Source organism: Helobdella robusta (assembly GCF_000326865.2).
Source record: "Helobdella robusta unplaced genomic scaffold HELROscaffold_68, whole genome shotgun sequence".
NCBI lineage: Eukaryota > Metazoa > Annelida > Clitellata > Rhynchobdellida > Glossiphoniidae > Helobdella > Helobdella robusta.
Genome location: NW_008705387.1, coordinates 792,224 through 814,850, shown reverse-complemented (window position 1 = coordinate 814,850; position 22,627 = coordinate 792,224). Strand labels below are relative to the sequence as shown.

Genomic DNA, 22,627 nt, shown 5'->3' with positions numbered 1-22,627 from the left:
CAACCATGATTACAATCAACAACCTTCATTTCACAAATCCTTCAATGAACAGCTCCGCCCTCTAAGCAGCGGCTTCAACGTCAAACCCGATGACTTCAATCGTCTTCCAGCACCGCCACGTGACAGGCATTACATGTCTTCCACGTCTAACTGGTCTAAAGATGACCAGCCGTCATTCGGCTATCACCGAGGTGCCGCTCACTACTCAAGAGGATATTCTCTCAAAAGAAAGGGGGACGACCTAGATGCAAACAGATTCGTAGAGAAAAAAAATTACGATGGCGTGGGAGGCTACCAACAGGGGGACATGCGACCGGACAACTTCTACCAAGGTCGAGGCGAGAGAAACGAGAGGGGTCGAGGATTCAACAGAGCAGGGTTTGCCATGAATCGACCTAGGTGATATCCTTCATTCCCGCTTATTCTTACATTTTCTTTTGTTTCGTTTGTAAACTTGGATTTTTAGATAAACTGTTTGTCTATTTGAAGTCATCAAAGTGTTGGAGCGTGGTCATATTTTATGTAACTGGATTGTTTCAATGTTCGTATCTCGTCACTCTCTTGTCGTCGTTTTGTGATTTATGAACGCTAGAATTTCAACGCTAAAATGTATTTTGTATATACATAGGTTTATAAAGACCCGCTTGTTGTACATACGTGCATGCCTGGTTGAACACTTTCAAACGCTGAAATGTTGCGTGGCGTCGTAACATTTTTTTTATCAATCTGTGTTTAATTTATTATTGTATAATAAAAGAAATTAATGTAAGATAGATCTTTGTGTTAGACAAGATTAATAATAATAAGTCCAGGCAGTTTATCATTTGATTCAAAAGAACTTGTGCAACGTGTTTAAAAGATTTTCGAAAGTTATTCATTTTATATTCATATCACAAATGCATTAAAGAAAATATTATTGGAATAAATAAATTGAAAAATAAGATGATGCATTAATATGCGATTGTTTCGTTATGCTCATTTTGTTGGACTTCATTTTTTTATTTTTCTGGCATGTAATAAATTTGTAGGCTGCCTCCTGTCGAGAAGATGAATTTGTTTAATTAGATTTAATTTATTTCAAAGTATGCTCTGACCGGCAGACTGGGACAACGTGCAGAACATAAAAATATAAATTAATATAAATGGACAAATACGATTATATAAAAAAAATAATGAAAATTCAAAATGAGAACCCAAAATGCAAATAAAATTAAAGGTATAATACAGGGGTGGACAAACTTTATTGTGAGGGGCGCATAGAAAACTAGCCGACATTAAGAGGGCCGCATGTGTGCATTTATCGATTTATCAGGGGAAGATGAATTTGTTCGTCATGATCATTTATGGCTGACGACCTTTTTTTGGTCATGATGGTATCTTGCATGCTCACCTCTGGTATAATCTAAAGTGTGAATGGTGACAATGATTTGATAAAAACGGAAATAAATAAGACTCTATTTTACTGTTTTTAAGAGAGAGAGAGACGCACCAAACTTTATAGCCACACTGCAGATGGCAGTTGATGTCGAAAGTAAAAAAGTACCAAATAGTTGCCATTACTCAATTTAAAGTCTGTCTTTTCAATTTTCCTTACTAGAATTTTCAGGAAATTGTTCAATTTATTGAAAATAGATATATTACCTTATTTTATCGTGAAAATTAGATAAAACTGGTTACCCAGATGGCCTTATTTAGATTTTTCATCTTCAGTGCAGATGCAAATTTGGTTTATATAGTTTCTTTAAAGAAAGCAAAGTTAGTTATTCAGCAACGTGAGTTACTTAGTTGGTGTATTCTTCAAATTTGTTGTTGTCATTCCTTTGTTCTTCATTGTTATTGAAAGTTAGTATTAAGGAGTCGAGTTGGTAATAATACTATCATTTTTGTTGGATGTTTATTTGGTGTTTATTGATATCTACAAGGACAGCTTTGATTTTTATCAATATATATATATATATATATATGTATGTATATAATATTCTATAAATTCTACCGAATAATCATTATTCATTATAGAAAATTTATTGTAAAAATTATGGTCTATTACCAACATATGTATATTCTATATATTATTCTAATATTCTATAAATTCTACCGAATGTTTGGCGTTAATATGTTTGTAGTTCGTTTGAATGTTTGGCGTTAATATGTTTGTAGTACGAACATAAACGAGTATAAATTCTACCGAATGTTTGGCGTTAATATGTTTGTAGTTCGTTTGGTGTTTGGAGATTGACTTTGTCAAAGTGACCTTAGATGGAAATTAGGTGTCAGGTTTCTTTATTGGCTGGTCATCTTCTTTGGTCTCTTTTTCTTCATCGATAGCATCATATTCTTCTATCTTTATTGGCTGGTCATCTTCTTTGGTCTCCTTTTCTTCATCGATAGCATCATATTCTTCTTCTTTATTGGCTGGTCATCTTCTTTGGTCTCCATTTCTTCCCATTGCCTGTTGTTGAATAGTTATTATCGGATGTCTTTGTTCTATGAGTATTGTTCGGCTTGTCGTAAATTATGTATAATGGTTGTTATTGTAATGAAAGATTTCAACACTGTGGTCCAAGATTTGTCTAGTAATTTTAGTTTTGTGTTTCTCTTTCATGTGATTCTTTAAAGCGCCAGTTTGTACGCGCATAGTAAGTCTTCTCGATAACTTGGTCTTCGTCATACCAATATTATGGTGCCAAGACTAACCAATATTACATTTGAACAAATATATTAAATGGCTATGATCCATGATCGATTTTGGTTTAATATATAAAGACATTCTATAAATTCTACCGAATGTTTGGCGTTAATATGTTTGTAGTTCGTTTTTTCGATTTTTATCACTAAAGTTTTTTAGAGAACGTTTAGTTTATTAAAATTCAAAATAAACTTATTTTTCGAATTCATGCTGCAAATAAGGTCATATTTCGATTCCGAATGAATCATCATTAGTGCAAGTTGATTTATTTAGGGAAGTATTCACTTTGTGAAAATGATCTTAGATGGAAATTAGTTGGAAATTATGGTCTACTACCAACACATACACACACACACACACACACACACACATATATATATATATATATATATATATATATATATATATATATATTATATATATATATATTTATATTATATATATATATAAATAAAACAAAAAAACAGATAAATATTATATATATATATATATATATATATATATATATATATAATAAATATATTATATATATATACACATACTTACATATATATTATTTTTGACCAAGAATTTAGAATTTTTGACGTAGTTTATTAGTTTAGACTTTCTAAAAGTCAGTGGTTATCGTTGGAAAAAATTTAATTAAAAACCGAAAAGAGGTGATTCAAGTGATTCAGGCAAAAGTTATTTTTGTGTTGCTGCTAGCTGGCGGCTAATTATTAAAATTCCCCAACGTCCTGATACATACCACTCATTTCTCTTCAGTTGTGTACAGTCACGTATCAGTCTATACTTTTGCATGCCTGTATATATAAACAAAGTATAGACTGATACGTGTATATATATATATATATATATATATACGTATATATACACACACATATATATATATAATGGATACTTATGACAAAAGTTTCAAAACATCAAGCACAATCTTCCCATTTAAAGATATGCTTAAAGATGGGAAAGTATTTGTCCTACCATAAATTCAAGTCGATTGAAACGTTGACATTGCGACAGGATGTTGTTGCCGTTTGTTTTTCAAAATATGAAATTTTTATAGCAACTGAGGATGACATCATATTAGCGTACAAACTTGAAACTGAATCTCTGCTGGAGGGATGTTCAAAAAGATTAACGCTGGTTGGAGGCACTCAAGCAATTGAATGCGACGAAATGGGTTAGTTATTTGAAAATTTCATATTCCAGCAACATATTTTTTGTCGCTTTTTCTATTTTTCATTAATTTTAAACTATCCGAATATAATAAAAAAATATAATAATTTATAGCCATTCTGAATGAAAAGAGTTAGTGTTGATTTATTTCTTCCTACATTAATGAATTTGCATTCATCCAAATATTCAAAACACTTTTTCGCGGTGAAGCAACGAGAGCAACAAATTTTGATTCAAGTAACAACTTTAAGTCTTGGGTCTGAGTGACATTCGTTTTGACTATTTAATTCATGCCTACTGTTTAGCTAATTTGCTAGCCATAATGACCAGATTGTATAATAATAAATTGTGTCACTCTTAAGTTCTAATTTTCCAACGTACACTAATCCCCCCTGTTTAATTAATCATTTTGTAGATGATCACAAAAAAGCGAACATTTTTCAGAAAGATTTTAATTTTAGTATTCAATCATTTCAGTATTTTAAAATCAAAATGTGTCTATTAAAAGGTTAAAGGACTAAAGGTTTCTCTCTCTCTTTTGCGTTTGCTTCAGAGGTTTTAACGACAAACACACACAGCGTACATGAATACGCGTGCAAACCACTCATCATACACATTGCATATGATAGGCGGAGATCTCTTTGTATTCAAACCCAGTCATTGCAATAGCAAGACCAGGCGCCTTTAACCATTGAGCCATCACGCCGCCCATTAGTTAATGTTGTCATTAAAAAATGTGATGCCGTTTTTGTTTCAAAGGAATTATGCTGGCTTCCATGGAATATGAAAAAGATAAGGAAGGAAAAAACATTGTCAGAGTTTATTCAAATTTGGAAAATATTTCATCTTCGACGTTTGTTGTGTTTGCTGGTTACTCCAGAAGACTGAAACATAGTGATGCAGGTGACATTAACAACAAATATAAAGTGTTATCAATTGAGATCCCTTTAAAATCATCTGCATCATGTTTGCATCTAAATTCTTCTACTAAAAATATATACATTGGGGTAGATAAATTTGTTTTGATATACACTCCCCTGTTTAATGAGGAGCACGGGGAAAAACTTGTGGATGTCCTACTTTTACTGCAGATTGAATTTTCTTTTTCAATTAAAGATTTAATTTCGTGTGAAGAGTATTTTGCGGTTTTCACTAAAGATGAGTGTCAGATAGTTTGCTTGAACATTAACAAAAAAGACATTCAACATGATCCTCGTCATTCAAGAGGTAGCGGGAAAAGTCATTCGAAAGATTTGTTAGTCAGCAGCCTTTTTTCCGAATCGACAGCGCACAATTCATTAAAAGAAAGTCCAGCTTTACATATCAACAAACCAAATGCGATTTCACTTTCACCACAGGTTAGAAAGCCGCACACCATTAAAACAACGTTTTCAAGCGATGGAAAATTTCATTTAATTCCAACTCAAAATTCTTCCGACGATGAATTGAATCGTTGCAGGAGATCAAGGACTATAACGAGGCAGATGGCTTGCAACTATAAAGAGTTTGCTTTCAAAAACGATCTCACAAGTAAAAATTGCGACAAGAATGATTCCTCTGAAGTCACCATCACTGAAACCGACTGCGGCGGACTGCTGATGTTTGGGAAAATTGACAAGTCGAATTCTGTTTGCCCTCGAGTTGACGTCATTTTTGAATGTAAGTTTATTAACGTTTAGGTTCTCAGAATTTTTTATTTGCCTTCTAGTTAACAATATAGGCAATATTTCAACTCTACAATAGCGCCATTAAGAAAGAGCTTCCACAAAGAACTGTCGTGCATGAACAACGGAATGATGACCTTGGTGTACCATAGACTTGATTTCAACTCAGCTTACAATTTCATCAAACCTTTATTCATGCCTTTTTACTCGAACAGTAAGTCATTTCAACAAATATATTAAAACATTTTCTAACTGATGTTGATGAAACGATTCTCTTCTTATTTTTTTTAAATTGGAAAAAAATTCAACTTGAAGTTGAAATAATAACAAAAATATATATATTATATATTATTTGGTTTGCTTACATTAGGTAGAGCAAATAATGCAACATCTATGTTTTTTATTAATTCTATTTTATAGATACAAATTGTAATATACTCCAGAAATGTGTCGTTATAAATCAACCAACCAATCAATTTATCAATAGAAAAATAAAGAATACATATAAATAAAGAATCATTATCATACTTTGGCAGATCTAGAGGAGGGGCTTGAGGGCATTGGCCCCCCGTTGTGAGTAGTTTTTTAATAAAAGCCAATAAAAAACCGTTTTATGCGTAAAACCGACCAAAAATTGAACGTGATAAGCAAAAAAGTCGTCAGCCATAGAACCACAAATGCTGGTAACCCCCGTTAAAAAGTTGCCCTTCTGGAAAATTTAAACTTTTCAAGTTTTTGGCCCTCCGTTAGAGTTGTCTAGATCCGTCACTGTTATCATATATCAAAATCTTCATCAAATTTTCACTTCAATAATAATAATTCTTGGTGCGAGTTAATTTATTTTATTTTTACACGACGATCGTTCAGTTTCAGAATGATTGAGAAATGAACAAAACAATTTGTTAAAATTTTTTATAATCTTTTCTTTATCATCTGGGTAACCTGATTTAGTTTCTCTTGTTTTTTAGACATTCGGGGTCACTTTAAAACAGGACTCCTGGTTACTGATATGCAGGTGCATCTTTTATTTAAGCGTTTGCTTATTTGGAAAATTAAATGACGAAAATTAATTATTCAACTTTCATCTCTTTTTTGTCGTTTCTTGTTACTTTTTTTGTCATTTCTTTAATTTCAATGCAATTAAACACGTTACATTTTAAAATATAGAAAGGAAGGATATAAGGCAAATCAGATTTTATAACGAGGCAGATCATTTTATTTTTTTAAATGAAACTTTCGTTGAATAGTTTTCATAAAATCATTATCGTACAGATGGCGAGAACTGTCTCAATAGTTTGAAGCTATCATATACTTCATGTAAAAGAAGGAAATTAGTCTGGGTGTCACTTTTCATTTCAACTTCTTTCCAAGGATCCTTATTCACCATATCGGGAGGACGAGCGAAGCATGTAAGCACATTTCAACACGCCAGTCTTGTCTCCCAAGTTAGTCGACAACAACAAAATCAACCATAGTCCACCGCTGTTTCCTAGCCTGTTTGAATGTCGGCCTACATAAAATTAAAACAAACTCAATATCCTTACGGCCTCCCCACCTATCCTACTTTTTTTAAAATCTGACTTCTACCGACGCAATAACGAACACAAATTAAGTAGTTTCTTTAGGTTAGTATTTTAGGACTGCATAAAATTGCACACTGTTCTTATTTATACGTTTTTTAAACTATTACAACCACTTTGTAGCAACAAACACATACACAGCGCATTGAAACCCGCGTGAATCCACGCACCACACACATTGCACATTGCACTGATCACTTGGCAGTCGAACTAGAGGCGCACCGAATAATTTTTAAGTTATTGAAACTATTACAATAACTTTTTAATAATTTTTAAAAACTTATTTATAAGCAATGTTCTTACTCGAAAAAAATTGATAACTTGTATGACTGTGTCAGATGAAGCATGCGACGAGCAACAGTTACCTGTGCAGAACTAGCTTTAAAACTAGGGCGGCTGCCCAGATTCAACATACTTGGTGCAGCCTCTATACAGCCAGACAGAATCTAACCATGCTAACCAACTAAACTTTATTAATTTAAAAAACTATTTTCAAAGTGGACGATTTGAATGGAAACCATTTTACTCGCATGCGATCTTTGTTGATTAAATAATTTTTTTAAAGTTTTTTTTATTAAAAAAATCATTTTGTTGTTATTAATAAAAAAACATTAATATAAATGACAAAAGTTTGCCTCCCCTAAAACCCCTTTTAGCTTCACAGGTTGGGAAACCCGCTGTACTAATCGATGTTTCTGATGCATTATAACTTTGCGCTGCACGGCACATTTTTCAAAAGTAATTCATATGACATATAATTTTGTATAATATGTTATTGAATTTAATTAATTCAAGAATAACAAATTAAAACCCACCAACTTTCATTCATGCTAACCCAACATGCCTTCATTGCAATGTATGCCTAATTCTCAAGCTATGTAATTTTTTTCATCTACATCATTGGATTGTGATTTAAAAAAATGTTAAAATGTTTCAACTTAATCTGAAACTGAACGTAGATAGCGTCCGATAGGAACTACCTGTACGCCTCAAGTGTGCGAACGCTGGAAGTTTACGCCTGGCCACACATTGACGACGTTGTGCCCATTCGGAAGAATCAATTTGACGATGCATTGGTTAACCATTGTCGTTGTCATTACTATTAATTTCCTCGCAATTTTCAGAGCTATCAACAACAAACGCATATAAAAAGCATGAAAAAATGCATAAATCCACGCATGAATTCACGCATCACACATTGCGGAAATTTTTTTACACTCCTGAAAGAGGTGCTTCACCGGATGTTCGGCCAAAATATGACACTCGATTTCGGCCATTTTTAAGGGTCGAATAGCCGAATGTTGCTATTTTCTTTTAAACCAACACTTTTTGGAATTCTAATAATAATATAAAAATAATAATTGGAATAACAATAATAATTGGTTATTATTAGCGGAAATTTATTTTGGCCGTCATAGCTGTTTTGTCTGAATTTGATCAAGAGATTGAATTATATTTAAGTTGTTGTATACAAATGAATTGCTTACTGTTTTCTTTCAATAGCTTATTTATATACTAAACAAATTTAAAAATTTTCAAAATAGTTGATTTTTTTGTATTTGCCTTTCGTTTTCGGCTGAGTAATGAATCAACAATTTAACCTTCGGCCAAAATTTTATTCGGTGCATCTCTAATTCGAACTCATTCACTGCAACAGCACGATCTGTCGCCTTAACCATTACACCGACTCACCACCCAACAATTAATTAATTAATTGTTAATTAATTAATTATTTAACTAATTAACAACTTTTGATATAATTTGTCACTGATTAAATTTTAAATAATTTAATATTGAAGAATTTAATTTTGCAAAGTCTATTTTCATGGAATGAAAAAGTTTATTAATTAACATTGATCAGTACAAAAAACATGGTTACAGCTTTCAACTCGATCTGCAAAACAAACCATGTTAGTTGGCATTGAGAAGTTTGAATGGTGTGGGTTGTTGAACTCCTGGACAGTGATGCACAACACAGAAACCATCCTCTACTGCCTGCACTTGTAGGCGCTCCATTTTCTCATTTTCATCCTTCAATTAGCTAATAAATTACCACCAATCACATGCAAAAGTTTAATCGCGAATAATTTTTTCCAATTGAGTGAAACTTGTATTAGTTTTTAAAAGTTAGGTTCCTCCTAGCTTTCTATGTATGTTGAATTTTCATCTCATAAACAGACCTATTGAAAAAATGTTTCAACATAATTTTGTTCTATGTTGATTCACGAAAATTAATTTATTAATTAATTAAACAGCTATTCATTGCAGATAATATCTCGCTGAAATTTAAGTTCTAATTAATGTCGTTTTAATTTGTTGTCATTAAGAATTTTACTTAAAAAAATATTAGAATGCTATTACGAAAACGTTGATTTTAATTCATAACTGAGTTTCAACTTATATAACTAAAATATATTTCCATAACAGTTCAACAAGCAGCAAGTTGCTGGTTCAAACTTTTCAGAAAGAGAGCACCGTTTGTCTGTCGAGGAGACTGGTGAGGTTTCATTTACGTTGACGTTTATTTTTACGTGACAGGAAGAAGTTGTCATTGAAAGTTCCATGTGAATTTATCTTGTATATATTAACTTATTTTTCTTATTTGTAATCAAATGCCAACAAATTTTAAGTAGCTTGTGAAGGAAAGGGATTTTGTCGAATTGAAGTTAACACGCGATTGTTTTTATTTTTATATAATAACTCGTGGTAGGCTTAGTTTAATATTAACATTTAGTAAATTTAACAACGCTATTTTTTAACGCGAACAAGTTGCAGAAAGTGGTTAGACTGACGAGTTTGCACCTGGAGGACCAGGTGATGTTGCTCTTGCAGGCACACTCCATGCTCAAATTTCAAAGTTATTTCTCCGACAATCAGCCTGCCAATAAATGCAACATCTGCATTTGTGATGATTCCTCAACATTAAACGGTTAGATGTCAATTTTTTCATTTTTCAAATTTGTGATAAAAATTTTCATTTACAAAAAAGGATTCCAAAACGTTGATCACGAAGAGACGTATAAAAATGTACTCCAGCACTTACGTGCATGTGCTGCTGATGCAAGAGAAACTTCACAAGACAGTTCGGAATGTTGCAACGAAAATGAGCATCTGTTGAAAGAAGTCTCGCTGGTCCTTTCATACCTAGCCCGCAGGTACGCCGCTATTTTGCTCATTTTGTTTTAAAATGAAGAACAATCACTTTTTAAATGGCTAGTGTGGTAAGTTATCATTTTACGTTTCAGAATCAGAGAAGTAGCTACAGAGAGATGTGACACGCGAACCATCATAAATTGCAGAGAGTAATTTATTACATTGGCCATGCAGCCAATAAGATGCAATACGATGAAAATAATTCAATCGATAAGTCGTGTTTTTTTTTGTTCTGTTTCCATTCAGCTCCAAGTACATAAATAAATAAATCCGTCAACTAATGAATAAATAAATAAATAAAATGAAAATAGTGTTAATGGTGTTAACCAACTTCATTCGATAATTCAGAGTGAAAAAGTAACTAATTCAACACCAGAGTAGCAACGGTGACACATATGTTGTTCAGATCGTATTAAAGGCATAAAAAAATTAAATATTATTGTGTAAAAAAAATTATTGATAAATCATTTTAAAATATTTCCACATTGGCGTTCATTACTCTTTCCATTGCTATAGAAAATCTAGTTATTTTGCATTTCTGTTCCTCTGATCATCCTACTCAAAACAGACCTTTTTTATAGACCTTAGACCTTTTTTTAGTGAAATTTATGTAACAAATGTTGAGTATGTGTGAGATTATAAGAGATTTAGATGACATCCTCTTCAACGATTGAAACTCTTTCAGTCATTCGAACGTAATTTTGTTTCCGCGCACTTTAGAATTTGTGCCAACTTGATCATAACTTTTTGATAGCGCTGTGATGGAGGCAGGCCATTCGAAACATCTCCTCCTTCATCACTCTTCTTAACGGTTTGTGCGGTTTTTGAAAGTTCTTCTTTGTCGTTTTCAAAAATAACTTCGCTGATTTTACTCCAAACGTCATTCTGTGTAGGATCTATATTAACGTTTTGTACATTTTGAAGTTTTCCATCGCTAACAAAATTATCTGTGTTAGATGACAACGAGTGGTCTGGATGGTTCTTATGTGAGTGATTGTTCAAACTTTCTGTCGTTCCTTCGTCGGTTTTGTATTCAGCTGTTGTATCGCAGCACGTGTCGGTCATGTTGTACTCGTCGTCCATGCTCTCCACCAGCTCTCTCCATCTCTGGAACTTCTTATGCTTGCGCTCGTTTTCAACATCATCCACAATGTCGTTAACTGCTTCTATAATTGCGTTAAGATTTGCTTGCTTTTTAAAAATTTTTGTTAAAATTAATTTATTGTCATCTTTTGTTATTAATATTTCGTCGTAAGGTGGGTAATCGAAACAATTGAAAGATATGCAGAAGGGCTTTAGTTCTTTTGAAGACGGAAGTAACTCACCTGGTGACTGTGGTCTTGTGGGGCGCATCTCTGATGTCGGTGCGTTGTTAGGGAGCAAGTGGGAGGTTGGTGCGTGGTTCTTAGAATTCAACTGAGGCACCACCAGCGATTCTACAGAATTTTTTATTGATTTCATCATGCACTTCTCAAACCTCAACGAAATTAATTCCAACTCCGAAAGTTCTGGTTTACGTTCGTTAGCTCCACCGTCAGAATTATTCGATGTTATTTTTTGACCAAATCGATTTGCACGAGTATTTTTTTGACGCTCGAATTCAACTTTTCGTTTATCATAATGTACCAGCTTGGTCTTTAATTTTGCTATTTCTATATTTGTTTTTGATATTTCAAAATTAGTTTCATTTTTCAATCCATGGAGTTTATCATTCAATTTCACAGTCTCACGTTTATTTTCCACCAGAAGAGTTTTTAATTTATTTTTCGAGAACAAGCGATCACCAACCGCATGTTGATCCATGTCGAGAACGATTACTGTTTGTTATTTTAAAAAACAACTGTGAGCTGCCTCTTGCAGGTGCCTCTTATTTCATTTTGCTTCGAGAAGTTGTGAATAATTGATTAGCCGCATCCAATAGACGAGCTCCATGAATACAAACACAACACAGCGTACACAAAGGTGTAATTTCATATCGAAGAATGTAGCGTACATACAATGCAACAAATATAATCAAGTTCGTAGCGTTAGTTAAAAAAAGTCGTGTTTTTATTAAAAAAAAATGTTAAGAAACAAATTTATGCTTGTTCAGTTCACGGAAGGATAAACCAAACCGAAAGTAAATTTTTATTTAATATCTTCAATAGCAAGTTTCAAACGCTAATGATGTAACAATGAGGAAATAATTTAGTGGGTGACTTTGTAGATGGGTGGCTGAGTTGGGTAGAGGTTGCCGGAACTTTGAGAATATCCTGAAAAGTAATGTTTGTGTGTGTGTGTGTGTGTGTGAGTAAGTGTGTAGATGTGTATGTGTGTGTGTGTGTGTTTGTGGTGTGTGTGTGTGTGTGTGGATGTGTCTTGGATACAGTTAAAAAATTAAACAGTTATATGGTGCTAGTTATTATTGAAACAAATGTTATTTTGCTTAAAAATCGTTGCGCAAGATGATAAAATGGTTTTAACTGACCTCGGTTGTTGTACATGTTGGGATTGTAGAACTGCAGTGAGGTTAATGTTTATTCGTCATTTGTAATTTGCGTTTAATTCACAAAACCACTTCATAAAATTTTAAACTATTTTACTGTGCGTGTTGTTGAATGTGAAAGTTTAATAATGAATCTAACAGTGCTTATCAGGTTAGTATGCGTTCAATGTTTCAACTTACGCTGATGTATCTGACGCCACAACACAGTGCGAGGGAACTGATGACGAAAACGATGAAGTGGAAGATGAGCTCGATGAATGCGCCGATCAAGAGGAGAATGTCGACGGGCGCCCAGTTGTCCTGCTGTTGGTTCAATTATTTAAATAATCATTATTTATAAATCTCTTCCCTTCCCACACAAAGAATTCTTTTTTTGCAATCATCTCATTCTCAATATTATATTATGCGGTGCATCCAATGCGTACAAGAAAGCGCTGCAAGAAATTTTATGGCAAATTTTTCACTTCACAAACTTATTTTTTATTGAAAACGTACTTCAGTTCAAATTAATAGAGAAATCGTAATTGAGAGTAAGTAAAATTCTGAACCTCAAAATCGATTGCAAAATAAAAATATATTGGATAAAAATCATTTTATGGAATTAAATTTTTATTGAAGGCAGATAAACTCACAAAATTGTACCACGAGTTTCCGGTGCAAAATGTGCCGGCAAAAACATTTTTTGTGTTGAAGATGTCGTAGGCGAACCCCCCGTAGGTCCATTTCAAGTGGTACGTCGCTCGGTTGGCGTCGACGTAAGTGCCAAACACGCCCAATGAGAATTGAATGATGGAGCAGAAGATGCCAGTTAGGCTAAAAACCAAAGCAACCGTTATCTGTCAATAATTTGTAAAGTTTCGAGTGCATTTACTCATAACGGCTTAATTGCCGTAATATCACTTTAAAAAATTAATCTTGTTTTGGAAATTGAAGCTAACGAGACAGGCATTCTTCTTGAAAGCAACGACGATGTATATCACCCCGGCGACAATAAACTGTTGAGTTGTTAAATTATTAAATATATTTTTAAATCATTGTCAAATATTGAAATTAAATAAATAAACATAGATAAGGTTGACGTTTTGTGACAGAGTGCTATTGCGTACATCGCTTTTTTATATTCTATTAAATCGTTAGGATTAAAGATCTTACAAAACTTAAACAATAGAGCAAAGCAGCAAGGAGCACTAACGATGAATCCACACCATATGCCGTATCCAATGTAGGACGCTGAACTTCCCACACAAATTGCAGCAATGCCAAGGCCGAAAGAAAAGAAACCAAACAAAATGGCTAAGATTCCCGATGCCAATGACAATCCTCTAAATTTTTTAGCAATTTTATTAATTTACTTTCATTTTGAATTATTAATTTATAACGTTCAACTTAATGTCTTAATGGGCTTCAAAAGGCAAGCCGTGTTTAAAACCATAAGTAACAAAAACAAATATTATTTATAACGATAAATTAACAATATATTTAGTAAATGAATGGTTTAAAAGTCTCATCAAAATTTCCGGTAGTGTAAACAAACACTTAATGCGTTTATTTTTATTGGGTGTCCGCAACAAATTAATTCCTTTTGAATCAACTCCTCTACTTCACACTTTTGTTTGCACAAGCACTAGCGGATCTATAGGGGGTGGTATTTCTAAAAACGTATTTAAAAAACTCAGTAAACTCAGTTTTCGGTTTCAGCAAAGAAAAAGCCCCATTTTGTGTAGAAAATCTACCAAAAATAGAGATGACGAGCAAAAAAAGTTGCTAGCTTAATTTTGGCTACAAGACTACAAATTTTGAACCCTATCAAAATGTAAAAATCATTGGAACATTTTCAACAATTTAGTTCACCGTCAAAGTTGTCTAGATCAGCCACTGTGTGCAAACACGTTCACATACTCAATATTAATTATTTATGTTTAAAACCAAATTTGTTGATTTTCAAAAATGATTTAACTGTTAAAAAACCTGCAACATACTTGTGATATGAGATGATTGAGTCGGAACAGGACTGAATGCCTCGGACTCCAATGTATCGATCCAACGTGCTCATCTTTCGCCCACTCTTTTAATCTGCATCATCAGTAATTCATTTTTACATCATTCAGCAGAAACTGTTAGAAGATCTACTCAATCGTATAAAAATGTTTATCACCAGAATTTAAGTATAAATGTAATAAAAGTAAATGAACCAGTTACAACTTACATTGAATAAAAGTTGAAAATTTTCGTAACGCAATTTTTTGTTTTATTCCGTTTGGAAGGTGGTTTGAAAAGGATCAGCACCAGTATAAAAATATTTTCTAGCAAACGAAAAATTAAAAAAATGCGATTAGAAGTATGTGCTTGGTATTTACAGAATTGTTGAAAAGCTGATTAGAATGTGAAATATTCTTCGAAGCGATGCAGTTGCAATACAAACTGTACGCTGTATTAAAAGAATTTTTAAACGATAGAATTTCTAATGTAAGCAATGTTTGTTCAATTGCACAGGTGAGCTTACAGCCCAAATAATGGCCACGCATATGATTTCATTTGAAAGCACACCTGAACAATGAAGCATGTTATGAATAATGCATACATGTCTGCAGTCATCACAGACAGCCTACACGCATGCTTATTATTGCGACTATCATCATCTTCATCATTCTTTTTGTAGTTTTGTTGTTTGAAATTGGCTTCTAAAAAATGTTTAGCCGCAATATTATCCGTTTATTAATAATTAAAATAAATATCATTCAAACATTTTTGCTCTATGTTAAACTGAAATCTTCATGATCGCTCTGATTGCATATCTGTATAACTGTACGTCATTATCATTTTGAAGAGATCAAATTTGGCAGATGTAATAATGAAAGTGGAAAGCTGGAAGGAAAGAACACAACTTAGAAGAAAAAAGATGTGTAAATGATAAACGAGCAACAATGCTTATGCTCAATGAGATGAATTTATGAATGCTTATGCTGAATGAGATGAAAGTCTACACGAAGTTTATACAAATTACAATTTACAAATAAAAAACAGAATGGTAACGTTACAAAGCATATATTTGGTAATTGCTAATGAAAATTTAATTCAAAGCGTTTGAAGGTCATGTGGCTACCAGTAATTGCATAATTTTATTGTCTATCATCTCATTATCATATTTATCCTTTGCAGAGATGAGGTAGACGGAAAAAGACTTGTACCGGTTGTAAAGAGTCTAACGTGCAGTCTGCTCAGTCAAGTGAAGCTGAGCAACGGGATGCAAATTTGATAAAATGCTTAAAATAGTAAAAACTCGTGATAAGTGTCATTCTTGTCGGAACTGGGAAGGAACCATTTAATTGACTTTATTTTGTTAGAATTTAATTCCGTTTTACTATTAAACGTTTAATAAACTTTTCACGTTTCTTAAGAATAAAAGTAAAAAAAAATTAGCAAACTTTTGTAATTTGTCGAAAAAAAGAGTCAAGTAATTCTATCTATTTTAAAACTTTATTGCCAAAATCATTCGTCATGTATAAATAATTTTTATTGAACTTATTTCATGTTTCAGTGTATTTCACTACAGATGCTCATCTTTTATCCTATCATAGTCTGAATCGAGCCCTACCAATACTCTAATTCTAACCATGACGATTTCCGTAGAGTTGCGATAAGTTCATTGGAAAGATTGTCAGCACCGTTCAACCGTAATTTTTAAGTGTGCGACTTCAGTAGGAGTAACTTAGTTTAACATTTCTTATTATTACAAATGTAATTTTCAGAACCATAATTTGTGGTAGCTTGTTTAAGTCAAGTTCGATGAGTTTACAACAAGTATGTATAAATATTGAACAGCTCAAAGTTTTTAAATAATTTATTTTAAATTCTCATTAATTAGAATAATTTTGCGTAATATTGAAATTCAATAATTCGAATAACAGTTTAAACCACAATTAAAAAGTTTTAATTTGAAGGCAAATTTTTTTAAAAGTAAACTTTCAATGACTGTCAATTTTAATTTTCAAGTCCATTGGCTGACTGACTCCATTGTAATAGTATCTACAAGGAGCACATACATCAGTAGATTCTCCAAAGTCAAATTTTTGTAGTAAATTTGCAAAAACCACAAAGACCGTTTTGAAACTTATATCAGAAACTGGGCATTTGCAGTTATCTTCTTCAATTCCAAAGTTGAACAATTTTTGACAACAACAACTTTCCGCTTCCAGATGGTTCATAAATCTTTCAGGACAAAAAGTAAGTGGTTCTTTCCATACATTTTTATTCATATGAACAGCATAATAATTACATATCACCAGGCTGTCTTTAGTCAAGAAATATGGCCCCAGCTTCAAATCATCTTTTAAAACTGAAGGCTGACTTAGAGGAACGACTGTGAATCTTCTCGACACCTCACGCAATGTAGCATTGACGTATGGCAGGTCTTTCATATCGTCAATGTTTATTGGCCTGAATGGTCCAATTTTTTGATCAATTTCGTCGTGGCATCTGTTTTGCACGTCGGGATATTCCTTCATTGAATGAAGGGCCCACAGCAGGTAAGAACTCATTTGATGGACTCCATAGGTAAAAAACTCTAAGATAGTTAAATCCAAGTTCATTCTAGATAAGTTGTTTGTGCCGTTGGAAGAACATTTTAAATAAACATCTATTATATCTCTGCATTGTGTGAAGCCATGTTTTTGTTTGTGCGATTCAATCTCATTGTCTATCAATCCCAACATGTGCTTTATAAACATTCGATGAAATTTTAAATTTTTGCAGCCTTCAGAACTATTTTTTGTTGATGCATTATTTTTAAAATTGCATTCTAAATTAAATATATTTCTACTGCTTAAATTCATGTTGATGATGTTCACCAAATCTTGCAATCGTCGGCTTTTGTACGTGTATCTACAGCCAAATATTAGGCTATTTAGAATGTTTGTAGTGGCAAACTGTATGCATCTGCAGGGATCGAAATCTATTCTTGATGATTCGTACGATCTAAATATATCCAATAACTTTTCGATTTCATAGTGCAAACTCATGCCAAAGTTAAATTCGCCGCCGTATCGATCCATAGCTGTTCGAAGCTGAAATGAAAGGTTTGAGTTTGGATTATTATCGTCAGGTTCAATGCAGTCACTAGCATTATAACTTTTTTTCAATAACGACATTGTATTATAATAATCTTCAAACAGGTTAGCACTTTTTGCAACACCAACTAAACGTATTAAATGTTGAGAATTTACAACTACAATAGTTTCGGAGTCGGCGTTTATGCTAAAAACATCTCCATGTTTTTCAAAGAGGTGATTCATGAGCTCAGGAATACAATCATTTCTTCGTCGAAGTATGTTTTCCAAATGACCAGCATGTTGGAATTCAACGCAGACGTTCTCATCATCAGGGCGGTCGTCGTCCTCGTTGTTGTTGTTGATGTTCTTCTTGGCAGGTAGTTTGTTGACGAGCCACCACAACGCGCAGGCACCCCCTGACACCGCCAACAGGGTCGGATATTTCCATTCTTTTAAATAGTTCATTTTATTTCATTTTTGATTTTTCAACAGTTAATCGAGTGTCAGTTGTTTTTCATAATGGTAAATATAAACAATGACGCACGTAAACAAAAGCAAAAAATTATCTATAACCTGACGCTAAACAGCTCTATTTGCTTATATATAATTGAATGTTGTTGCTGTATTCATTTTAGTTTTTCAATTTAAAAATAACAGCTCAAAAAGTGAGCGAAAATTCTCACATAACGCAAATTATTCTGTTTTAAAAGTTTTTAAAGGATTCAAACAGTGTTTGTCTATATTATCAAATTTGATATATCATAAAATAAATTAATAGCTAAATAATTTTAAATTATATTCAAAATTATCGTCTGTCTCAATTATTTACAGCATTAATTTAAAATTTTTTATGAATTTATAAATGAATGTTTTCGCTAATAGAAACGCGGCTGTGCATAATAAAAAGCGTGTCAGTTTTTACAATTTTACAGTTTTTACGTTTGATAGCGTTCATTATTATAATTTAAAATGATTGCGTTTCGCTTCACTCATATATTTTTCTCCAGTAGGCCTAAGCAATACGGCAGTATTAACCGTTACCAGATTTGGATGCTTGCTTCTCAAGTTGATGCTTCTAGAAGCTGTTGATCTTTTTTCAAATTTATCCAACAAATATCTAGGCAAAAGACTATTCAGGGCTTTAAACAACAGAAGATATTTTGAAAGTTTTTTTGTTTTTTCAACTTTCAACCAATGCAGTTCCTTCAATGTTTGAGTGACATGATTAAATTTTGAGCTTCTTCCAACAAAAACTTTTGCAGCCCTTTTTTGAATGGATTGAATGACCGGTATTAATTAATTTTAGAGATTATAAAAAAGGCTGTTGCAATAATCTAGTCATGCACGAATGAATGCGGCGTGTACCAAGGTGCTTGCGGTAGATCCATCGAGATATCTGCGAAAGCAATATATTCTTTGTGGTTGATACGAACATAATGACGAAAGCATTCTCAAATGATTTTCCATTGACAATTTTGAATACAATATAACACCTAGGTTAATAGCATGTCTACGAAATTTTATATGCTGGTCATCAACACACACTGAATTTATATTTTTTCCAGTAAGGTTCAGTAGTCCACCCGATCAAATGCGGCACTCATATCAAAGAACGACAACAATGACGCCTTTTGTTCACCAACGGAGCTGTATAGTCCTGAAAAAAATGTACCAGTGTGCTTTCGGTGTAATGATGACGTTTATAACCTGATTGGTTAACTGGCATTAGGCCGTGCGAGCCTAATGTCGAATACCTTAAAAGTTGAATTGCCTATAACACTTTCAACAAGTTTAGATACAAAAAAATGAAATCAGGCGATAATTTTTTAAATACTTTTTATTAGTTTATTATTATTCATTTCCTTCAAAAGATGAAATACAATGGCATGCTTGCAGGAGGAAAAAACACAAGTTTTTGAACATAAATTTATAAAACTCGTAATGGAAATAATGAATAAATCAGTTTTTTTATAATATACGTAGGAATAACATACAGTAGACATCTCTTGGTTGGGGAGCGAAGAAATGTTGTAATCTCGTACTCTGTAACCGGAGAATTATAAAAACCAATTTTCTGAATTAATCCTGTTATGAAAAATTTGGCTATCTGATTCACCAAAAGCTGATTTTATATCATAAAATTTCTCGTGGAAAATTTTCGAAAATTTTTCGGACTTTAAATCATGGGACACATCGTTATTATAATTTTTGCAGATTACTTTGTTAATCACATTCCACAGATTTTTAGAACTATTATTGTCTTTTTTAGATAAATCTACTCCAAAACTGCTTGCATTTTTTAGCAAAACATTTATTTTAGTCCCAGACCATTCAGACTATACATCTTTGTCATCTTTAATAGAATTTGTCGATGTTGTAATAACCGTTAAAGAATTGATTTAAAAAAACGCTAAAAAAAAAAATTTGATTTTGAAGGTTGATATACACGAACTAACTAGAAAAAGATCTAGAGACTTTATAGAAAAATTTAAATAGCACATATTAAAAAACAGGGGTCAAGACTTTGAAGATGAAGAGATCCACATATTTTCGGAAAAGAAATAATTATTGAGAAAAACTCTTTGAACGTAGTAATAAATCAAAACGTCTATGGAGTTCTAATAACTAGTTGTGTAGAGATAATTTTTTTGATGCATCCAGAATATTAGTCGAAATGAATTGTTGTTGTTGATGTAGTCAAAAGATAGGATAGGAAATTTAAAGGGAGCAAAGGCATAACATCATCTCTCTCTTTTGCGTTTAACAGCTGTTGGATGTATTTCGGAATGTGCATTAAATGAGTCTTAAATTGAGCTTAAATCATTGAAAGCTGAGTTTGTGTCCCATATGTTGGCTATTTAAAGCGAAGATCTTACTTTTCAGCAATTTGCGTGTTCACAACAGTTAACAACAAACATCAACCGGCTCAGTCACCCTTGGGATTACAGAAACGAAATGTATCCATCTTCGCTCACGATGGATCAATCAATTAATCAATGATCCTCCTTTGTTCATCAGGGGACCGTCAAGACCGATGGTGTACATCTAAGCATGCTTTTTACATTTCTTTTATTTTTTCTTTCTAAAACCCTTTTCTATCTTTGGCCAGCTTTAATGAATTCAGAATATTAACACCAGTCCATTAAGTAATGTCGTCTATCCATTTCTTTGCAGGTCTACCAACTTTTTCTTCCAATCTCCTTTCCTCATTAGTACCATTTTAATCAATCTCTCTTCCCTCATTCTACAAATGTGGCCAAAAAATCCCAATTTTCTTTCTCTGACTTTGTCATATACACTTTTCTGTCTTCCAAGTTGATTTCTGATGGTTTCGTTCTTTTCTTTCTGCCTTCAACTGATTCCCAACAAATTTTAGTAACACTTTATCTCAAATGCTTCCGGTCTGTCTTTGCCTTTTTTCTCTATTGTCCATGTCTCACATGCATAGAGCAAGCTTGGAAAAACGCAAGATTTTCTCATTCTCAACTTTGTTTTCATAGATATATTTCCACTTTTCCATATTTCCTTCAATGATGCGAAGATTCCATGGGCTATTGCTATCCTGTCAATTTCTTTTGTGCAGTTGATATATATGTATATATATATATTATATATATATATACATATTATATATATATATATATATATATATATATATATATATATATATATATATATATATATATATATATATATATATATATATATATATATATATTGAATTTATTTCATGCTGCTATTATTATATAAATAGTATTTATTTAACTGATATATTATAACTATTTAATAAAAAATTGTCGAGAAATTTTATCGAAAATATTATTTTAAACTTTGAAAAGCACCTCACTATAAAAATAATTCTTGTTTTTTTATCCACAACCATTTTTAATATCGCATCCGACTTCAATACTGAAATAAATTTGTTTTTAATCGGTTTTTACGATTTGGTAGTTGTTAGGGCAGGATATCTCGGTCACGAAGTATGGTTATGCTTTCAAATTAAATTATTGGTGAACAGAAAATTTCTTTGTTAGTAATTGAATTGTTTAATATGGCGTTAAAATAAAATGCATTATTATAATTAAATTTAAATTGAATTAATTAATTAAAAATTAATGATCAGTCCTTACTTTTACTTTTACTACTCTGTTTAGTAATTTAGTTTTAATAGTTTAATTTTATTTAGTAGTTTGACATACTTAACCTTTTTTTTATTACATTTGACTTAATTTTTAAAATTTTATTAATATATTGGGATATTCTTTTTTAATTTTAACATTATCATTTTATTGTATTATAAATCAATGTTAAGTAAAAATTAAAAAATTTGAATGGAGTTAACTAAGTCTAAGAAAGAGTATTTAGACCTAAGTATTAAATTTATTTTATTAAAAATCACTGAATCTATGTTCTATACATGTTGAAACTGAGACTGGACTAAATATAAATAATAAAAAACTACAATGTTGTGTAGTTTGGTCTCTTGTTGTTGTACATATACATTGTAATGACATAATAAGTAGTGTTATTCTGTTGGCTTTGCCTTTTTTAAGTTTAATTTAAATCAAATTATGATTTTCTCAATGAAAATAGAAAGTCATCCATATAAGTGATAGTAGTAATAGAGTAAATTGAGAAATGGGTTTTATTCATTTTTCTATTGTATATTAAATTTATCAGCTTGTCAAAGTAAATTTGATTAAACTAACAAATTATTTATAAATAAAGTTATATAAATGCAATAAATAGTTACATGAGGCCATAAGTATATGCAGACATCAAATCAATCAAACTATCCACAGTTTGTCTGTGTTTTATTGCTAAATTGCTTAGTG

The 22,627-nt window shown here is 32.1% G+C and overlaps 4 protein-coding genes across 4 annotated transcripts; 1 reads left to right on the top strand and 3 right to left on the bottom strand.

The window, feature by feature from the left end:
• Positions 1 to 3,646: 3,646 nt before the first annotated feature.
• HELRODRAFT_194167 (hypothetical protein) lies at positions 3,647 to 10,568 on the top strand (the record flags this gene model as incomplete). The annotated part of the gene is made up of 11 exons (XM_009030455.1): positions 3,647 to 3,866; positions 4,622 to 5,121; positions 5,221 to 5,521; positions 5,606 to 5,740; positions 6,799 to 6,971; positions 8,066 to 8,182; positions 8,988 to 9,109; positions 9,534 to 9,603; positions 9,876 to 10,038; positions 10,099 to 10,261; positions 10,352 to 10,568. The coding sequence occupies 11 exons, from the start codon at positions 3,647 to 3,649 to the stop codon at positions 10,410 to 10,412; spliced, it is 2,025 nt and encodes a 674-aa protein (XP_009028703.1). The 3' UTR covers positions 10,413 to 10,568.
• A 372-nt stretch (positions 10,569 to 10,940) lies between these two features.
• Positions 10,941 to 12,062, bottom strand: HELRODRAFT_181202 (hypothetical protein; the record flags this gene model as incomplete). The annotated part of the gene is made up of 1 exon (XM_009030454.1): positions 10,941 to 12,062. One exon carries the CDS (start codon positions 12,060 to 12,062, stop codon positions 10,941 to 10,943), a length of 1,122 nt encoding a protein of 373 aa, XP_009028702.1.
• A 147-nt stretch (positions 12,063 to 12,209) lies between these two features.
• HELRODRAFT_194166 (hypothetical protein) lies at positions 12,210 to 15,167 on the bottom strand. Its single transcript, XM_009030453.1, has 9 exons — positions 15,117 to 15,167; positions 14,951 to 15,070; positions 14,724 to 14,817; positions 13,937 to 14,066; positions 13,683 to 13,739; positions 13,377 to 13,580; positions 12,925 to 13,044; positions 12,727 to 12,757; positions 12,210 to 12,511 (listed from the first exon to the last, which is right to left on the bottom strand). Exons 3-9 carry the CDS (start codon positions 14,795 to 14,797, stop codon positions 12,447 to 12,449), a joined length of 681 nt encoding a protein of 226 aa, XP_009028701.1. The 5' UTR covers positions 14,798 to 14,817; positions 14,951 to 15,070; positions 15,117 to 15,167; the 3' UTR covers positions 12,210 to 12,446.
• Positions 15,168 to 16,943: 1,776 nt separating this feature from the next.
• Positions 16,944 to 17,693, bottom strand: HELRODRAFT_143205 (hypothetical protein; the record flags this gene model as incomplete). Its single annotated transcript, XM_009030452.1, has 1 exon — positions 16,944 to 17,693. A coding segment is annotated over one exon (750 nt), but the record flags the coding sequence as incomplete, so codon positions are not given.
• Between the last annotated feature and the right edge of the window lie 4,934 nt (positions 17,694 to 22,627).

Bases quoted from the DNA above. Each gene is read 5' to 3' on its own strand.
- HELRODRAFT_194166 (XM_009030453.1), bottom strand. From the start codon at position 14,797: ATGAGCACGTTGGATCGATACATTGGAGTCCGAGGCATTCAGTCCTGT. The intron at 13,740-13,936 runs GTTAGTGCTCCT...ACAACTCAACAG, and splicing joins GCATATGGTGTGGATTCATC to TTTATTGTCGCCGGGGTGAT. The intron at 12,758-12,924 runs GTAAGTTGAAAC...ACCTCACTGCAG, and splicing joins GTGGCGTCAGATACATCAGC to TTCTACAATCCCAACATGTA.